This window comes from Argiope bruennichi, chromosome 10, assembly GCF_947563725.1.
Source record: "Argiope bruennichi chromosome 10, qqArgBrue1.1, whole genome shotgun sequence".
Taxonomy (NCBI): domain Eukaryota; kingdom Metazoa; phylum Arthropoda; class Arachnida; order Araneae; family Araneidae; genus Argiope; species Argiope bruennichi.
Window position 1 is genome coordinate 25037825 of NC_079160.1, and position 22043 is coordinate 25059867.

Sequence of the window (22043 nt, forward strand, 5' to 3'; positions counted from 1 at the left end):
CGTCTTTACGTTGCATAGAAACCATGATATAACAACTTCCATTCTGGCCGGAAGTTGACTTCATCGACATCCCGAGACCCATAGGAACTCTATGGTATCGATCCAACATTGATTTGATCAATTTGTAAATTTCGGGACCTGATCTAGACCCGAGTTTTGGTAAAAATGTCAATCGACTCTATTCATCGTGACGAGTGTTTAGATGGGTCGCACTCGTCTTTACGTTGCATAGAAACCATGATATAACAACTTCCATTCTGGCCGGAAGTTGACTTCATCGACATCCCGAGACCCATAGGAACTCTATGGTATCGATCCAACATTGATTTGATCAATTTGTAAATTTCGGGACCTGATCTAGACCCGAGTTTTGGTAAAAATGTCAATCGACTCTATTCATCGTGACGAGTGTTTAGATGGGTCGCACTCGTCTTTACGTTGCATAGAAACCATGATATAACAACTTCCATTCTGGCCGGAAGTTGACTTCATCGACATCCCGAGACCCATAGGAACTCTATGGTATCGATCCAACATTGATTTGATCAATTTGTAAATTTCGGGACCTGATCTAGACCCGAGTTTTGGTAAAAATGTCAATCGACTCTATTCATCGTGACGAGTGTTTAGATGGGTCGCACTCGTCTTTACGTTGCATAGAAACCATGATATAACAACTTCCATTCTGGCCGGAAGTTGACTTCATCGACATCCCGAGACCCACAGGAACTCTATGGTATCGATCCAATATTGATTTGATCAATTTGTAAATTTCGGGACCTGATCTAGACCCGAGTTTTGGTAAAAATGTCATTCGACTCTATTCATCGTGACGAGTGTTTAGATGGGTCGCACTCGTCTTTACGTTGCATAGAAACCATGATATAACAACTTCCATTCTGGCCGGAAGTTGACTTCATCGACATCCCGAGACCCATAGGAACTCTATGGTATCGATCCAATATTGATTTGATCAATATTAAGCAAAATCCGTACTACGCATGCGCAACTGATCCAAGATTTGGGGGGGGGGGGCGTAGAGATGTACTTCGAAGTAAAAGCCCCATGTCTCTAATATATGTAGTTTACGAGATATAACGAAAAGCATCTGCGCATGCGAAGTAGATAACTCCATAGGGGATCTTCTATAGTCCCATAGAATTACTATGGTGAAACCCCCATGTTTCTAACATATATAGTTTATGAGATATAATGAAAACCATCTGTGCATGCGCAGTAGATGACTCCAGGGGGGGGAGGGTCTTTTATAAATCCATAGGATTACTATGGTGCTTTGCAGGGAAATCTTAGGACGCCCCATTTATGCTTTATTCATTGCTTGCGAGATTTCGAGCTTCCAACCCCCCCCCTCCCTACCAACCCAAACAACACAATGTCCTCTCATCATAAAAGCGATAAATCGCCAATTTTTTGCCTACGCATTTTGAGGCTTTAAAAACCTGAAACCAAAACAACATCATGTTCTCATATGATAAAAAAAATGTGATACACAATATCCTTATTGGAAAGAAATGTTAAGTCTTTTCACTTTTCACTTTTAGTTCTTACGCGTTGAAAATTGTAAATACTTAAATTATCCTTACTTAAATATATATAGCTGCAATATTTTTTAAGCAGAAAAATTAACTTTACATAGAATTTTGCTAAGAAGATTTTCTGGAAAATATTTTTACACTGTATATTCATTTAAGAAAAAAAGAAAGACTTAAGAAAAAAAATGCTAGGGGTTGAATTAAAAATAATGAAAAATGAAAAATATTATAATTAAGAAGCAATATGATATTATTGCCATAATTATTATTCGTGTTTTTTGGGGGAATATAGTGGTGTAACAGGTACATTTTTTGCAATAGCACCACCATTCGATGTAAATGCTATGTTAGTGCAAAATTCTGCATTATTCTTTTTACACCAGAATTTCCGTCTTTTTCATTTGCAATAGAATAATCAAAGAAAAATTCTGTATATATATATATTTAATAATTAACGTTGTTTTAATATTCATTCTTTCATAAAAATTTTGAAAAAATTCAAGTTTTAAATAAAAACTTTTAACACATTATTTCAGTTACCTTAAAAAATATAATGGAATTATCTTATAAGGTGAAATATAAGCAATCAGAATTTTTGTCTTTATAGAAAAAATTAATTATTATTATTATTATATAATTATTAATCTATATTATGCCTTCTATAATAATTAATTTTTTTCATACGATCAATTAGATACACTTTTTCTATAATTAATTCTTTTTTTGATAATTCTGTTAATTCAATACATCGATGCAATGATTATCCATCCAATGAAAAAGCAATCCATTCATTTATTTGCTGGGGAAAAATATTTGTAATCTGAGGCGAGAACTAACAAAAAGTGCTGCTGGAAAATAAAAGTTTTTGTCGTGCTGCCACCTATGGAACAACAGAGGAAATAAAAGTTTTCCATTATTTTGTGCTGCCATCTATGAAGAAATAGAGGAAATAAAAGTTTTCCATTATTTCGTGCTGCCATCTATGAACAAAAACAGAAAATAAAAGTTTATTTCTTCATTCGTGCTTATTTAAAGATATTTGATAGAAATTTTCGACTGGATTAAGTAATTAGAGTAAGTATTTCTTCAAAAAAAATGAAAATTAATTGAAAAAAATTAAATTTAAAAATTCTGAAAAATTGATTTTAACCATTACCTATTGTTTAATTATATTATAAATTAATTATATTGATAAATTAGATTTTTTTTTCTTATTTCTAAAAAGATTTAAAAATAATACTTTTTTAACAAATGGTTTGGTTTAATATATTTTCCATTCTTGATTGAGTCTTAGATAAATTTTAGCTATTTTAAATGATATTCATATGAATCAAAATCTAATGTTCATTATTATTTTTTTTTCTAGAAACAAAGTATTTAATAAAGGTTTATAACATTATTTCTTTATATTTTTGTATAGAACACATCTTACGTAATATTTGAGCACAAATTTAAATCATCATAATGCATTTAAAATAATCAGAAAGATAAAAATGTATTAAAAGTATCATTCGAGTTAAGAAAATTATTTTCCAAAATTTTTCCTACATAAACAAATACGGTTTCTTTAATTATTTAAAGCTAACATTTATGTGAAATTTTATCAATTCTTATAATTAAAATTAGTTAAACATTAAATTTTAATCAGTTTAATTGAATAGCTGAATGTAATTATAGAAACTTAAATATTCTGAAAAATAATAGGTTTGATAGAGGTCGATGTATTTGAATGAAATATTTCGAAAATGATAAAATATTTCGACATTTTCAAATTTAATATAAAATCTTCGGATCTGACAGTTCCCTTTATTTCGAGATTTATACGAGTCATACGAAGAGACGAATACAAGAAGAAATATAATAAATATTTTCTATCGAGAATTATTTTCTTTTTTTACAGAAATCTTTCATCTGGCTGAAATTTCTTATTAAATTATGCAGCATTTTAGGAATTTTTGGTTATATATACAGTCTCCTCAAATTTGTTATTGTATGTATAGTACACATATTTTATTAAGGCTATAATTAAGAATTCTCCCAAGAACTGTGATTTTAATTTAAGAAAAGAATACAAATAGGGCAAATTAATTAATCCTTGCTATAGCTGTTTGCGTGAAAAAATAAATAGCAATAATAAAGAAATTCTGTGTATAAGGGAAAAAATCGAATTTTTGTCGAATTCGAAAAGAAAGTTTCGAATCAGCCAGTAATGAATGACGAAAAAAGAATCATGACAAATATTTTTAAAATCTATCAAATAATTGTCTTCGCTGTGGACTTTATTTCATCATATATGCGGCAATTTTTTCCCTAATGTTAACTATGCTGCATTATATGAATTTTTTTATTTACATTACAGAATACATTACAGATTCTTGAAAAATTACTAATATTAGAGCTAAGCTACATCAGTTATTTCGTTAAAAGGTTTAAGAAAAAATCCTAAAAAATCGGTTACATTTATTAATAAATCTGTAATCTAGACAAATTAAATTAGCTATGTTGCTACAGTTAATGTGAAAAGGAAGAAAGCGAACGATCTGTATACACTGTTTTACTAACGAGGGGAGGGCACGAGATTGAAAATTCAGTTCGGAATGGAATTTAGTTCATTGGTAATATACATTTAGAATATTCACTCCCGAAAATATCTAAGCACAAAAGCTAGTCAATTTCTAGAAAACGACCCTCAAATTTCCTGTATGGCTTATCTACTTAAAATGTGTCTCCGTTACCGATCATGTAGGGTATTGTAGTGGAATCCTTTTCTTAGTATTCAGAAGACTCAAGTTCGGTCTTGGCAGTGGTGTTTTTTTTTTTTTTTTTTTTTTTTTGCTTTTTTAATTTATTTCAAATTAATTTAAAAATTTACAAAAATTTAATTTAAAAATGATAGTTTTAATTCATATATTTTACATTTTTTTAATGCAAAAATAAATATTCATTCTCTTAATTCGTGGATTATAATTTAATTTTAAGAAGAAAAATAATTATAAGTATGAATGTATTTTTTTAAATATTCAGAATTTCTTAAATTAAATTAACATTTTAAAGAGGGTTTCAATTAATACGGAAAAATAAATGTATTTTCTCTAAATACCTGAATTATAATTTATTTTTTAAAAAATTTTAAGCTATACACGCTTTTTTCCTTTTAAAAGTTACTTAAATAAAATTAAGCCAGTTTAATTAATATGTAATTCTGTTATCAATCAAAAATTGATGTTTTCAAAATAAATCCCCCCCCCCAAAAAAATGAATATTCATTCTTTTAATACTTGAATTATAATTTTATTTTTAATCAGGAAAAATAATTTCAAAAATAACTTAAATGATGATAGATGTTAATTAAATTACTGATATAAAAATATTTCATTATTTTTTTATTATATACAAGAAAGAAAATGGTAATTTACGTAAAAACATTTCAAACAAGATAGATATATTTTTACATCTTGCAAAATTCATCAATAACGATTATCCACTACGGAAACCTGAAAAGAATCAATAAAACAACAAATTTCATTTACTTTCAAGAAATATTTGTTTTTCTTCAGAAAATCGCGAAGCGCATAAAGCATATCGTAGGTTACTAAAAATTTTGAACCATCTGCCTATTTATTTCATAACTTAACTCCTTCTCTCTAATTTTCCTTTTCGATTATTAACATTTAGAATGTTTACCAATATAATTCTATTTATTTTAGTTGCACTCTTAAATTTCCGATATAAATATAGCTTTGTTGAGTAAATAAGTTATCTTTATTAAAATTTTTATTTTCTTATGATAAAAATAGATATTTTCAAATACTTTTATAGTTAAAATTATATTTATAATTACTTTAATACTTAAAAAGTAAATTATAATTATAATTCAAGAACAATATACATAAATATAGTTTTTTTCTTGTAAAAAATATGTTATAACTTATGTATTAAGAGGAAATACATTTATTTTTCTACATAAAAATGAGTATTATATTAATTGAAACAATCTTTAAATTATTAATTTAATTTAAGTAATTCTGAATATTTAAAAAAATTTATTCAAACTTATGATTATTTTTCTACTAAAAATTAAATTATAATCCACGAATTAAGAGAATAAATATTTATTTTTGCATTAAGAAGGAAAATTATATCAAACTGTTCGTAAATTGTTAAGTAAATAGAAGTAAGTAGTTCGTAAATTGTTAAGTAAAGTAAGTAAATAGAAATTAAATCTTTAGAAAGCAATGCTTTAACCACTATACTACACATTTTTAGTATATAAAGTATGCAGAAAGCTTGAAGACCATTTTCTCGAAACTGACTGGTTATTGCGCTTTAATATTTTCATGTATAAAAACCATCGTTCGAAATCTCATCCTGAACTGAATTTTCAACCTCGGGCTTCATAAGAAACTTGTAATGCAGAAAGTATACAGAAAGCTCGAAGACCATTTTCTCGAAACTGACTGTTTATTGCGCTTTAATATTTTCGCAAGTGAACATTTTAATGTATAAAAACCATCGTTCGAAATCTCATCCCGAACTGAATTTTCAACCTCGGGCTTCATAAGGAACTTGTAATAAAAAAAAAAAATTAAAAAAATGACATTAAAAAGGTATACTAAAGTATATCAAATATGTATACTACACGTAAAATGAATTCAAAAATTTGAAACAGTCTTTCAATTGCGTCGCATTATAGAAAACATCTTCAGTTCTGAGGTACCCATATGTGTACCTGCATTTTATTTATTTATTTTTTCATTTTTCTTATCCGGTAAAATAAAATTTTAAAGACACAATGCAACTATTTCAAAATTTATGAATGTAGGTTGCATTTTCCATCAATAAATAGCACTACAGTTTGGTATTTTTTTCAAATCCATCGTTATTAATTAGAGACAAAGAAAATGGAGTTGAACAGAAAACACAGCAAATATAAGTACATTTTAAATATTTATTATTAAAATAAACTCTTTTATATTTTTTTTTTATAAAATACTAAGTGTCTGGTTAAAGTCATTACCAAAGTAAATTTTGTTAGAATTGGTGAAAATACAAATTTAACTAAGGTACACATAGTATGTGTATCTTAGACGTTTTCGCGTCCATTTCCCGACTGCTTGCGTTCCATCGTGATGTTTACCCACTGAACGCTTGTTTTCAAATAGTAATTTCTTGTCCTTGAATATATTGTATCTTTTTTATAATAAATAATTCTTATGTAACGTAATAAGATATAAATTATTTTTTTTAACTTTAGTAAGAAAATTAATTTTATATCTGCCTTGTAGTCAGTAATTATTCATATTTCAATCCGACATCATGTATAGAATATACGGAATTTTATAAACTAATAATAATTTTTTCACGTCAAGCGGCTTTAACTCAAAAGGAGATTACTGAACTTTTAAACAAAGTGATTTTAGGGGAAGAAATAGAATTTCTCATGTATCTAAAATAATGAAACCTGACAAATGTATTAAAAGAGGATACTGGGATGAATGGGTCACAGACGATAGTAAAATGTGCCTTGCCAAATAGAAAGATAATAAATCCACGACTGTGTTGTATAGGTAATGATCCAGTTGGAACAGGCAGGAGATATGCAAAGTAACTTAAACAAAAAGCTTATGTAAAATAATCTGCTATTGTAAAAGCATATAATATGCATAAGGTTTCAAAGGAACTTTCATTTATCAGTTAGGTCACAAAAAATGTAGAACCAGAAGTGGCTTTCAAAGAAAAAAAAAAATTCTTGAAAAAATAATGATGTTTAAAGAGCCATGGTTTTTAAGAAGGAAGATCCCATGAAATACTAGAAAAGCAATGATATTCCTCTTGGTATTAATGAAAATACAACTACTAATAATCATCTTCTTCATGACTCATAAAAGGCAAAAAATCGACGTGCCGAATTCGACTATTTATGGGATTTCAATGGGACTCGATTTCAGTAATTGTTTCGAAATTTGGATTTATCACACAAATTATGAGAAATCTTTAAATGCCCTGTATTTCCATGTGAAATTTATTGTTCAAACAAAAAAAAAATTAATAAATTTTGAAACTGATGATAATGGATGGTGAGAAATAACACAACAATACTGAACAAAAACTGGTAATGGAGTTACAAGAAATGATCCACCATGAACCACTACAAGGACAAATATCCATATATCATTATCACTGGATATCATTTGGTTCGTTCGTCGTAAAATTCGGTAATAAAATGAATTTCAGTTATCTCGTAGAACTGATGGGCAAGGAACTTTTTACAGGAATGAGATTAAGAAACTTCCGAAAAGATGGCAAATTATTATCAAAGAAAACAGCATTGAAGATTTCCTTACTAGAGCAAAAACATTCTTTCCAATTTAAGCCAAAAATTGAGAGAACCTCGGTAAGTAAAGTCTCGGTTTCGGAGCCGGAATTCCAGCAAAAAACCGCCATAATAGCGGTTTAATGTCCATTAAATTCATCGAGGTCAAATGTCTTTCCGCCCATTGATATGATGTTGAAGTTTGGAGAAGGAGAGGTTTCCCAACATTAATGCAACGAAACTAAACCAAAAATTAACGCTACTTTCCGAACAAACAAATGCAATTCAAATGAAATGTTCAATGAAAAAGCTAAACAAAAAGAAATTATCAGTGGAAACATTTGCCCAATTACTAGATTTATAAGGCATCAAATATTCAAATGGGAAATTTTCAAATAAAAAAGAAATTCGAGTTTACAGTCATCTTAAGATAATAAAAGATTTAAAAAGAAAAAAAAATTCAAGAATTTCATATTTTCAATTATACTTGGTTTTCCATGCTGTTTTATTCTAATTGTGATTTTTTAAAAATTTAAGCATATTTTTTTAATTTATCAATAAGACAAAAACTATAGTTTTGCAAGGAAAATCAAAGTGTGACCATCTACAATAATTATAAGTTCAAATGCCAATTTTATTCAATGGTTAAGAAGTCAATATTAATGAAAAATAATAAATCACTTTTTTTTTATTGCTAGAATAAATATGTACCAATTGATATGGACTTTGAAACCTTTTAAAAGAAAATGGTCAAATTTTTCCCGTCTGTTCAATTGAACTTGATAATTCAAAAAATCAGATGAAATTTAGTTAATGATTTTATTACTAGAACTTTTTATCAGTATCAAATTTTGGAACATAATTTAACAAAAATTTGCATACATAATTTTCCATATAAGTTTTGACTGTTTGTCTGTGTGTACATAAATGTAATATGTAAAAAAAAATGCAAGATGAAAGAACCTTATTATGAGCATTGAAATTGTGTATATTATTTTGCCGCAATGCATTAAAGAACAAACAATTTGCCTGCATGCGTTTATGTGAAAATGACAGCTGAAATATGACTACAGAAATTTCGTATCTTATCTTAAAACTAAAAATGAAGATCTAAGTCAGATTTAAGATTCTATCAATTAATAACAAGCAGTTTTCTATTCTATCTTATTTTCTTCACTACATAATAAAACACAAAACTTACCATATCTGATAAGTACATAAGAAAATTTTTGAAAAAAGTTGTTTGCTGATTCAAGTGCTGCAATAATATATCATGTAATGTTTATTTCTTTGAAATTTATTACATACAGATTCCAAAACTAAATACAGTTTTAGGTACGTATCTTTTTTTATTTTCAATATACAACCTAATTACTATTTTAATTTTTTTTTTTTTTTTATAAAAAGGATTTTAAAAACATCAGTATTGAAGAACAACCATTATATATGAAGAAAAAAAAAAGAGCGAGAGAGAGAGGGAGAGAGTAACTTAAAAATGAGACTAAAAGCATTACAAGAACGGAAAACAGTTCGGGTCCAATACAAATAATTTTATAACAAATTAATTAAATGAGGTATCCTACACATTATTCCTATTGTCAGTATTATTTTTTCTAAACTAATAAAAAGCCGTCAATTTTGAAGGCATTTTTTAGAGACTTTTAAAAAGGTATATTCAATATCACATTTAAAAGAAACAATGTTAAAATTTAAGTTAAAAGCCAAAAAATAAAACACTGTAGTCATCTGTGATGTTACAGATACATAGCCCCTTCTTTTATATAGATATATATGCAATACAAAATTACAAAATAATGAATAAAAGATTATTTACCATGATTTTGTGAAAAAATACTTAATGGATATTTTAAATTATACTTTATTATTTTTTTACAACACATTGTCACATTCAGTGTCTTGGAAAGTCCTTTAATTCCTATTTACAAAACAACTATCAACTAAATATTTTGATTTTTAGTTTATTTTCGATACCACATTTGCACAGAATTCATTCGTTTAATTTTTTTCTGTAGCTGCAGAACTCCATAGAGAAGGGCTTCAGCTGTGGGAGGACAACCTGAAAAAAAGGATTTAAAATCAACTTTCAAAATCTTAATCAAAAAATTATCAGCAGTTATATTTAATAAAGTATAATGTAGTAAGATTTATTAAAAAACTATACATATTTTTATATTTTTAAATGAAGCATAAAACATGTAAATAGAGATGCTAAAATTCACATATCTATTTTGATCTTGAAAATCAATTTAGATACATTTTAATATTGCAACTGAACATATATTAGGCTTCAATAAATTTAATATAAGTACCATGCAAATACACTACAGCTGAGTAATTAATTGTCTAAACAATTATTTAGAATTTACAGTAAAACATCTGAAAAGTCTATTACCTGAAAATAGTATTTCATTTTCGAAAAACTGCTACTTTAATAATTATCTTAAAATAAATGTGTTTGTAGGTTGTTTAGTATAGGCTTAAATATATATTAAGATACAAATAGCTACTTTTGTAAAATAAAATTGTTATGGTCGCAAAATAAGAATATTTTTCATAATTACCAATTTGTTAAGTACTACTTAGTATATTAAACAATAAACATTTTCTATCGTACAATATTTTTAAATGACAACACCAAACATATAATTATACAATCTTCTTACCTGGAACGTAAATATCCACAGGTATAATACGATCGCAACCTCTGACAACAGAATAGGAGTAATGATAATAACCACCACCATTCGCACAACTGCCCATTGAAATTACCCATCTGGGTTCTGCCATCTGATCATAAATCTAGGAAAAAAAAGAAAAAAAAGCCTTTGAATACAAGAAACTACCAGGAACATGAAAATCTGATTTTATCATATATTGGTCTTACAATGAAAGTACACATATTAAGATTATAAAATAATTAAATACATTCAGAACACAATAGGGGGGGGGGAATCCAGTCAACAAGCCAGTATGGCAAATGTAGATTCATTTCATATAAATATATATATAGTGAAAAGACAACTACCACTACTTGTTAAATTCCCCTTTTAATTTTTAAAGGTTGGAGATATGAAGATGAAAGAAAAAGCAATCGATCCAACAAGATGCCGTAAACTTAGATTAAATAGGAGCTGGATTTGGAGGTTAAAAATCCCTTTTTAAACCTTAACTTTTAAATCATTACAATACTTAAAAAAAACTTTTAATACAAAAATGTTCCATTATGATAAGGTAATAATTTGTCAGATTTTAATTCTTATTTTTTATCCCTAACAGTAAGTGAGAGATGGAAATTTCAAGGTTCTACCAATTCCATTCCCTTTGACTATGAATATGTTTGAGATTTCTCCCTTCAATATCACATTCCCCTCATCAAATCCAATAAAAATTTGTTATTTTCAAAAAATAACATGGATACAATAAAATATATATCATAAATATATATTTAAAGAAAATGCAACTTTCAGTTTTAGAGATTATCATCAGAGAGCCTCTATAGAAATTTTCAAAAGCCATGGCATGAGAGCCACAGACAGTCTTTCTAAATGGAATTTATTTAAAATCTTGTGTTCGCAGACCAATCAAATCTTTTTGGTAAAGATATCAGAGCATAAGGAAATAACTGGGGCAAAAATATTTTTAAAGTTATTGATAGGGAAAATATAAAATATGAATGACAAAACAAGTAAATGAACAAACTAAAAATGAAAGATTGGGAGCAATTTATAAAATAAATATAATTCAAAAACTTTTAACTTAAGCTTTTATTTATAATGTGATACTTATTATAGATAAATTATAAATGATATCGGACAGCATAGATTCTAACTTTGTTATAAACACCAAAATGTCAATTTCATTAATGTATATGACATACAATTTTAAGACTTTTATAAGAAGTTATTTGTACCAATGTCTCATATTTTATTATTATTGGTTTTCCATGAACTGAAATTCATCATATCAAGATTTGACATTTATATCATTATTTTTATTATGAAATGAAAACAATAATGATACCAAAAAATAAAAACAATCCAATACCAAAAAGTACAGATCTAGAAGTTGTTGTGAAGTATATTCAATTCATTTATACATGTTAATTGTATCTCAGAAGAATATATCAGATTTATCCTACATTATTCCAATATTTCTATCCCACTAGTGCCCATACATGAGCACTAGTGGGATAGAAATATTGGAATATATAAGAGATATATTGGAATATATCTTCAACAATTGCACTTTAAGCAATTAAAAACTTAATACAAGGTTTGTTAGTATTGTTAGTTTGTTTGCTTTTTAAATTTACTACACTATTATTTTTAAATAAATCAATAATAATGTAAGGGAAATACATGCTCCATTTTCTTATTTATTTTTTCCAACTGCTTAATAACATATTTATTGTCATTTACTGCTGTGCTACAAATGCACCCATTTAACACTTTAATTTAGTTATTTGTTTGTTTTAAGTGATACCTTGTTTATAAAACAGTTATTTTAAATACTAAAATTTTATTTCACTGCCTATCATAATAAAACAGTAAAATGAATTAATAAACTATAAAAGACAAATTTGAGCTTTAAACTGTATTCCTAATACATGAGTAAGAAAATTTTTCATATTTACATACAGTAATCAAATATTAAAAATTATTAATATTTCATTCACGACGAAAGACATTCCAGTTATGTTGAAGGCTTGTAATAATTTTATATGAATTGTAAATGATTATAACACAGTTAATAGGAAAATTCAGTTAACATTACTACAGTATCTACAAATATAATGCTAAATGACAATTTAAAGTTATTTATTAAATTGTTTTCAACAATCTGTTTTAAAGTATTTGCAGCAATCATCTCATTGCTCTAAGAAATAAGCATTCAAACTGATTATTTTTTAATTATAACTAATGTTTTGCATGTTCATAAATCATTTTGTCAATATCAATGGTACATTTTTTTTTTTTTTTTCATATCTTAATGTATTTAAACAAATATATTCTGGGTTACTCATAAAAGTATTATTCCTACTGAAAAATATTTCTCTAAATTTTTCATCTCATAGACATAAATGGAAATTTAAAAGGAATGAAATCATATACCTTTCTAAGAGCAGGAGCCATTTTATTTGTTAAAGTTCCAGCAACAATGATGACATCAGACTGCCTAGGACTAGCTCTAAATACTACACCGAACCTATCCATATCATAACGTGGTGCAGCCATGTGCATCATTTCCACAGCACAACAAGCTAATCCAAATGTCATTGGCCATAGGGAGTTCTAGGATTGGAGGGGAAAAGATTAGCATATAAAAACCTATATTAATCATAATTTGCAAAATTTCTGCCTTGAATCTGAATATAAATGATTATATATAATAATTTTACAATATTGCAATATATAATTGACATGATTTTTAAAAGGAATAATTCATTTGAAATGACCACAAGCATTAGTTATAGAAAAAAAAGAAAGAAAAATTATGTCTACTCAAAGCTTTATTTACAAATATAGGAAAGTAAGTATATTTTACACATGCTTCTATTTGTATTTTCAAAGGACTAAATCCAAATCTAATTTTTCTAAAATCAATTCAAATACAGAAACTCATTTAAAAATTATGCATTAATTCATTATGACCAATGAAAAAGCCTGCATGTGTGGTTATCTTGGTGTATTGTATATATCTTTAACATGGTTAAAATCAAGAGATACATATCAAGTGTTATACATTAATTAAACTATCTGGAATACAATGTACATCTTGCAAGAAGTAAAATGATACAATACCAAACACAGGGTAAACAATATGCATTGAGATGATAAATGACATATTTATGACATTTGCTACTTGACCATAATGCCACACAACAGCATAAAAAAACTTGGAATTTATGAAAATTAGTAATATATATAAAGAGGGGGGTGGGGAGATAAGTAAAAGAGAAGAAAGAACAAAAATACAATGAAAGTAACGAATACAAAAATAATAAATAAAGTGAAAACCAGAGGTCAACCAGACTGAAGAAATGTGCTTAGAACACATGGAAAAGAGAGTAAAAATACATTTCAAAAAATTATAACACATGTGAAGCAAATGTCACAAATTCAAGGAATGATACGGAAATAGATTATAAATCAATATTAAAAGTAGAAACAAAATGCGAAACTTAACGAATGACACATTAATTTGCTCATCTGGGGATTCTCTGATGAGCACATGTTTATGGTACATTAATAATGAACACAAAATATATTTTCTAAATTTATCAATAAATTACAATGAAATGCACTTTTTAAAAATATTTTAAGGAAGAAGTCTCTCAATCTATTTCAAGTGTTGCCAAAAATATTATGTATAAATAATCAATTGTAAATGCTTGTCAACACATAAAACATAACTGTGTTGCATATAAACAACTACAAAGATAATCATGCCATAATCACAAGCATCTTTAAATATATTTATTGTGAGCAAAAAGAATTATAATAAAATAATTTCACCAAAAATAGTTGATAAAAATTCCTCTTCAACAGAAATGATATGAAAAGTGTTTACGGAACAATATGATACATGAATCATCATTTTCAATTAGGAATTAATGTAAGCATATCGATTACTAAAAATGATATAATATATCAATCTTGTGATTTCAAATATAACATACCCTAAAATAGAAAACAGTCAGATTTTATTATTATAATTATTAATACCTTTAAAATAAGTTCCAGATGCAAATGTATTAAATTGGTTATCATATGTATATTTAGAGCGAATTTTATTTAATTGCATTTTTATTTAATTTTAAGCACATTACTTAGATTTTGAAAATAAACTTCATTATTAAAACTTTGATAATTTAATTTTTAATTTGATAATTTAATTTTTACAGGCATATAAACATGTTTGATAAGTTAAAGGAATGAAGGGGAGAAAAAAAAACTAAAAAAATAAGTCAATTGCAAATAATAATAAAAGTGATAGAAAATATTCAAAAAATATTTTTGAATCCAAAAATTACATAATTAATAAATCATATTTTGAAAAAAGAAATGTTTTCATATTTTTGTTAAACAGACCTTTCTAGCCCAATTCAAAAGATCATCTACACGGGCCAGAGCATATTCCATCTTGCTGCCCGTATTCTGAAAGGGTGAGTAGGGCTTTCGCACAACAGGAGCATTTTCAGCTGGTTGGCTGGCAGTACTCTGAGCTTTAACGGCACTCTGGGACAAGGCCCTAGCTAAAATCTGCCTCCCAAAAGTGCCTTTTAGGAAAACTGTGGAAGAAATCAAACATTGTTTTACAACTAATATTGATAAAAAAAAAATCATAATTTAATCACAATGATAAATAAAATATGAAGATGCTTTAATTGTATAAACCAAAATAAATAATCAAAACAAACAATAATAAATCAGAAGATGAAAAATTAAAAATTATGAAAGGATATCAATATCATTAATTATGATTTGTTATTAATAATATTAATATTCAAGAATCTTATGAGGATATCTATATACAATCACAAGAATTAAGAAAGACAAAAACAACAAAAGAAATGAATTAGAAATAAATGCTGTTTTGTCTATTGTACATACACATATGTACATACATGTATACTAAATGTAGGATTTTATTTGTCAATTTCTTGTTCAAATTAAAATTATTATATCAGCATACTAGCTGAACAAGTGCATTTATTAATTTGTATGCAGATGTGAATTAAAAAGACAACTTTAATTATTAATAGATTGAGTATTTCTTTATAATAGGTGCCAAAAGATTTAACTGCCAGCTATCAAAATGCACCACCAAGATGATAGTGAAATCTTGCCAAATATTACTGTTATTATCAACTTACAAAAATTAAAAATCCTACCTGCAATCTTGGAGTAATTTTAAGGTCATCAAATCCAGGCACCACTATATTATGACAGTAGCATAATTTGTATTAAAGTTTGAAAAAAAAGTTTCTCTTCTATATGTTTCTAGTATTCTTTTTTTTTTAAAAATCTTTTATTACCTTTTTCACACTTTGCATTTTGATGCAATGAATTATACTATACATTATGTATATAAACATACATCAACCAATGCAAAAAAAAAAATCTTTACATCAAATATGAAAGTTATTAAAATTTTTCTGAAAGGGAATAATAATTTTTAAAAAACTATTAACATGAGTAAAAAAAAACTTTGGATATAATTCATATTTTAGAGCAGTTTTTTTACAGACTTTATAAATGAAGCATATTGCATATGTACTGAAGTTTTCATAATTATTACAGTATATACTTCTTAAGATATTAAGAAGAATATCTTAAAAATAATAACATGCCTTAAATCATAATATGAGCATGATATATGCAATATCTCCAATAAATGTACTTTCAATATAAGAACTTCATTTATTCAAAAAATTTTCTTGCTAAACACAAAATTTAGATATGATATTAAATATAGTGTGTGAAAAATATTAGAAAATTGAAAGGGGAAAAATAAAAAAAATTTTAAAAATACTTTGAAAATTTTCATTATTTTAAGATTTATCTGAAGATAAATAATTAGTTCAACTAGCAAATTTGTATGTATTCATTTTGCATTTATCGATGTCAGGTATTCTTAAAACTGAAACAACCAGTATTTCAAAAATTCTATTCATTTTCGATCTTTAATTAATGTTTTTTGTTTGAGGGATTAATGTTTTGAAAGGTGTTACGTAAACAAGGTCTTTTGAAGGTTTCTTATAAAAACCTATTTTTTAATAGAAAACCCAACATAATTGCGCAATGAATTACAAATTTTAAATATGCGTTCACTATAAATAAAATTCATGCCCTAAACATGAATTTATAGATTTCAATTGAATACAAAGGTTAAAAAGTTCATTTCTTCCTTAAGTCTCCAATACAAAAAGACCGAGTAAATATTTAATATGTTATAGTTTTTTTTTAAATTATTTTTATCAAGAGAAATAAAAAAAATTATTTAATATTTAGGTCAGAAATTTCGAATCGTTTCATTAGTCACATTTTAATTCAAATCGCAGCATGGAATAAACATAAACACAACATACCGTTTGTCGCCATGTTGGCTAATGTTGAAGTGAAATGATTGTGTTGGTTGTTTGAATTTAGTCGCACTGCAAATGGCTTTTAAAAACTACTAAAGCTGCTTTATTATCTTTAATATTCTTTTTAATTTAAAAAGTTACTGATGATTGTAATTTTAATAATATCCATAAATAATAAAGATTGTGGTGTCTTTAAATCATTATCTATACTGTCCTTAACTTTTTTTGAGATAAGTAAAGAAAAAGAAATGATGTGAAGTTTAACACACTTTTCATTTTTTTAAACCCTCTGAATAATATTGTAATAGACATTTATATATCCACTGAACATATATGTATATTTCAAACTCTAAGAGCGAAAGAGTTTTTTTAAACTATCTTCGGAAACTGGACTATTGGAAACAGTGTGATCGAAATTTTTTGCCCCTCCTTAAATATGTCACAAGAATTTCATAAATGCTTAGTACGTTGTGCATGAACTTTGACAAAGTAATGAAAGAATTGATTGCAAATGAAACTGATTACAGAAAATTTTATTCACAAAATTGATTAAGTTATTATTGCCATCACAGTTATAACAATATTTAAACTCAAAGACACAGAGTAAATCAGATTGCACCCTGTTCCTTTCCTTCAAACAATTAACCAAGTCGCCATATCAAGGGCCCGTAAGTTTTACTTTAGTTTATTATTCCATTCTTATAAAAAGCTGCAGTTTACTGACAATTTAAGTTTAAATTTGTGAATGGTTTTATTTTTCCAAAAATAATATTTGAATAAATATTTGTGGAAATAAGTGTTAAATATAAAATAAACGACTACTTGTGTTTTAATGTGCAAGAAAGTTCTTAATTAGCATCTTAAAAGGAAAACTGGGAATTTGTTATTGAAATTATCAAGTTATGGAAAGCGAACGAGTGAAGAAATCGAGTACCTACTCTCTAGGTAAAATATAACTTTTAGTTTATAAAAAATAGTGTAATAATGATTGCATTTAATTAAAAAAAGGGGCTCTTACAATATCAGTTGGAAAGGATGAAATTCATCGATCGATTCTCTCGTGTAGCGTTTATAACAATGGAAATTATTTCTTTGGTTATAGAAGATTATTAAGATATGTTTGCGATAAAAGACTCAGATTTTCTTTAAAGGTTTTCTAGGGCGAAATAAATATGATACATTCTAGATTAGTGGGAAATCGATAAACCTTTCAATTTCAGTCAGTAATGTAACTTTGATTTTATATAACATTTATCTCTAATTAAATTCTTTTGACAACTAGTTGGTCCGGAAGAAAATATTGGTTGTCTATCTTCAATTAAATATTTTAAGTATACCTTATATACTCGCCACTCTCTCAAGAAAACAATTTTATGCATGGAGTTTTGTGCCCTGAAAGCGTGTTATTTTGATAATTCTGCATTTGTTCTGTACATTATATAGAACTAGCTCAATAGATTGTTAAGCTAGTTATATACATAAACTCCCATGATGTCATAATTCTATTAAAAATGCAACTATCAGTATAATCTATTTCCTTATTTCCACTTTCTTATTCAGTAATTCATGTAATCTACACAAATATTAAACAGAATTTTTTTTCACTTAGTCTTTAATAAAGGGGAAAATCGCGCGATAAAATATTTGATGGCTCAGTGAAAGAGTTGAATTAAAACCTATTGTTGAAAATTGCATGAAAGTATATCTTTAAAAAAATTGCCAAAATTTAAGAAAATGCGGGACGAGACTAGTTTTCGTGGCCTTTTTAAAAATTTTGAACATTTTTGTGTTGTAATATTTTTGAGTTGCCCTGTGAAAATGCCGAAAATTTGTTTATCTTTTTTAATTTTTGTAAAAATTTCCAAAAAGGTGCAGCGAAGAATGAATTTTGCCCTCCAAACGTATATCTGAACCAAACTTGGTAGCTCTATTTGGATGCGTTGAGTACTAATACCTTCATCATTAATAGAGAAAAGGAAAATGAATCGTATATTCTCCCCTATCTATAAAAATGTAATAAACTTCCATGATACTACATTTCCATGGATCAGGAGTATCGAGTATACATTTTGAAATATTGTCTGCGTTTGAATACAGTCTTATTTGGTTAAGTTTGATACAGATTTGACTTGATTATAAACGTAAAATAAATTTGTGCAAACGGTAGATTTCTGAGATTTTTACTGTATTTCTATATTCACCAATAGATAAATTGACAATCCATCCCATGATTTATTTGGTATAAAATTTAGCAATCTATTTAGTGATAAAAATATATATATGTAATTTTATCGACCTAATTAGCAATATCTTTGAGTTATATTCACACATTATTACAAAATATCAGCATTTTGGACTTGCTTAGGGAGGTGTAAAATATAAATTTAACAAAATCACAAGGTCAATTTTTAAAAAAAATTTATAGTTCTTTATCAATTATATTCAAAATATTACTTTGTGTATGAATATGAGTATACGAAATGCTGTAATGTAATTTGTCTTTTAGAATAATGTCATCTTGAGTTTGTCCACTCAAAAATTGAGCGAAATTGATTGCCTAATTTTTGACAATTTACTAGTTATTCAAATTTTAAAGACGACTTTGATATAAGGTTCTCTAAATTCACACTTGGAATACTTCTGGTCAAAAACAGCAGGAAAATATCCAAGGATAATGCGAAATCGATAACTATAAAAGGATAAATAACAAGAAATATAAAAGTTAAAGAATATTGTTAAGTAGATATATTTATACATTTTAAATGGAGAAAAGATGCACAGTTGAAAATGGATAATAGTGATGGATGAATCGTTCAAGAAAATTGTTATAATGAACTAAGAAAACAATTAAATGTGATGCATTTGATAGAAATTGTGGGCTTTCTTTAGGACGTATTGAGGAATTGTAGAAATTATTACTTATTTAGATATTTTAGGAATAGTATATATCGGCATTTCACTTAGGATGGATACAAACTAAGGGCATTGATTTTTCGCCCAAAACTTATTTTGAATTTTATTCTTCTAATGTACTTTAATATATATGATGATAAAATGGAGAAATAGAGGCTAGGTATAATTGACAATCGAATGATTTTCTGATAAAGAAAAGCTTTATATGAAAGGAAGAATAATATTTTTTATATGCAAAAGTTTTAAGATTTGAACAATTGAATTTTGTATAAATTGTATTCAAGGACTCGTGAGAAAAGTATCTGTGTAAATTAATAAGTGGAAATTAAATTTGAATTATGCACCTTCGATTCTCGATTATTGTGAAATATAAACGCAGCATTTTAAAATATCAACTGATGTTTAAACCGCTTTTGTGATTGTACTTTCATTAGCAGCAAAGTTTACAAGTCTGAAAAAATCCAAATATCTGATATTTTTATTAGTTTAAATTTTCGATTTTTATTTTACAATTAAATGCAACTCAAGTGTGTAAGGATGAAAACATCTTTATTTTTATTTTATTTTTTATTACGGATATTTTTTAAATGCATTTTATTCTTGGGTAACACCGATTATTGCACAATATTGTGTAATATCGTATTATTCAATATTGAACAATATTATACAGTATTGAGAATATAGTTTATTACCATATAATATTGTACAATATATGTTCTACTAAGATTTTGATCCGAATTTTTTTTAACATCCAAATATATGCAAAATCTTTATTTCAGGTAATTTTGACTTAGCAGACGAGAAAAGACTAACTGTTATGGATACAATGAAATATAAGAAAGATGCTGAAGAACTCGCTGACAGCATTTTGTATTTGGAAGAAGTATGTGAAGATAAGGGTGACGTCACATATATGTTAAGGTGGGTAGTTAGGGATTATTCAAGATTTATGCCCGGAATACAATATCATTGTCATTATATCCGAATAGGGAAATGTATCCATAGTTTAAAGGTACTGAAACATGACACAAAAGTTAAAGATATAAGGGACAAAAGGTTGTACAGCATTCTTCTTGGTCTAACGCCTGCATCATCTTGCGCAAATATTTCATTCGTGTTAATTGGCAGAAGGAATAAAGAGATTCGCCCGCAAAATAAAGTAAATTTGGGTTGCAATCCTGATCGCAAATGCTTTTTTGAATTCGCAGAATCTGATTTGCACACGGATCATCTGGAGCTGGTTGCTTTATGCAGGATAACAGTCGTCGGAAAGGTGAACGTTTCGCCTGGTATCGAAAAGAGTACGATTCTTCAAGATTTCGAAGCTCTCTATAACAGCGGACTTTTTTCAGATGTGATACTCTGCATTGGAGGCAGAGAATTTAATGTGCACAAAGCTGTCCTAGCAGCAAGATCTCCTGTTTTTGCAGCTATGTTTCGGAATGAAATGAAAGAAAATTCCGAGAACAGAATACAGATCGAAGATTCTAATGAAATAGCAGTTGAGGAATTGCTTCGATATTTATATGCTGAGAAAACGATTCCGTTGACACCATATCTCGCTTTAGACCTTTTTGAATTAGCTGACAAATACGATATCCAGAATCTTAAAGCGGAAACAGTTGATTATTTGAAATGCAACTTTTCCGTTGAGAATATACTTGACATTCTAGTTGCTGCTGATCTGCATGATGAAAGAGCATTGAAAGCAGAAGCCATCGAATTTATCTCAAACAACTTATGGCATTTGTTAAAAACGGCAAAATGGAAAATATTCCGTACTAATCTGGAACTAGTGGATTGCATATTAGCCTATTTAAGTTAGTAGACCATTAATTTTATTGCCTCTTTACAGCAATTTTAATCGTTCAAATATGTGCAAGCTCATAAACCATTAAAATCTTTTAAAACCAGATGTTGTGTAATTTTTCTTTCATTCTTGAAAATGTTAAACTAAATTTATTGTGCTGTCCGAAATTTATTAAACTGATCTTCAAACGATGCAGTAGCGTAGATGGAGTTATACCTACACTAGACCATTCATAAAAGTGCAATTCAGTATAACATTGATTAAATTAATTTCGATGGGAAAATAACCAATTGTAGAAATAGTCTAATTTCATTTTTAAACTCTAATAATGATATAAAATTTCCA

The 22043-nt window shown here is 27.2% G+C and overlaps 2 protein-coding genes across 3 annotated transcripts; one reads left to right on the forward strand and one right to left on the reverse strand.

Moving 5' to 3' along the window:
• Nucleotides 1-9729: 9729 nt before the first annotated feature.
• Nucleotides 9730-17049, reverse strand: LOC129988354 (NADH-quinone oxidoreductase subunit B-like). Its single transcript, XM_056096560.1, has 5 exons — nt 16979-17049; nt 14979-15178; nt 12999-13178; nt 10551-10686; nt 9730-9943 (listed from the first exon to the last, which is right to left on the reverse strand). The coding sequence occupies exons 1-5, from the start codon at nt 16989-16991 to the stop codon at nt 9846-9848; spliced, it is 627 nt and encodes a 208-aa protein (XP_055952535.1). The 5' UTR covers nt 16992-17049; the 3' UTR covers nt 9730-9845.
• Nucleotides 17050-17353: 304 nt separating this feature from the next.
• Nucleotides 17354-21787, forward strand: LOC129988589 (speckle-type POZ protein-like). Of its 2 annotated transcripts, none has more exons than XM_056096842.1 (2): nt 17354-17643; nt 20668-21787. In XM_056096842.1, exon 2 carries the CDS (start codon nt 20706-20708, stop codon nt 21711-21713), a length of 1008 nt encoding a protein of 335 aa, XP_055952817.1. In that variant the 5' UTR covers nt 17354-17643; nt 20668-20705; the 3' UTR covers nt 21714-21787. The 2 variants fall into 2 exon arrangements, with proteins under 2 accessions (XP_055952817.1, XP_055952816.1); XM_056096841.1 differs by lacking the exon at nt 17354-17643 and adding an exon at nt 17663-17920.
• Nucleotides 21788-22043: the final 256 nt, after the last annotated feature.

Bases quoted from the DNA above. Each gene is read 5' to 3' on its own strand.
- LOC129988354 (XM_056096560.1), bottom strand. The intron at 13,179-14,978 runs GTCTGTTTAACA...CTCCAATCCTAG, and splicing joins TTTTGAATTGGGCTAGAAAG to AACTCCCTATGGCCAATGAC. The intron at 9,944-10,550 runs GTAAGAAGATTG...CCTTTTTTTCAG, and splicing joins TGTGGATATTTACGTTCCAG to GTTGTCCTCCCACAGCTGAA.
- LOC129988589 (XM_056096841.1), top strand. From the start codon at position 17,878: ATGGAAAGCGAACGAGTGAAGAAATCGAGTACCTACTCTCTAG. The intron at 17,921-20,667 runs GTAAAATATAAC...TCTTTATTTCAG, and splicing joins ATCGAGTACCTACTCTCTAG to GTAATTTTGACTTAGCAGAC.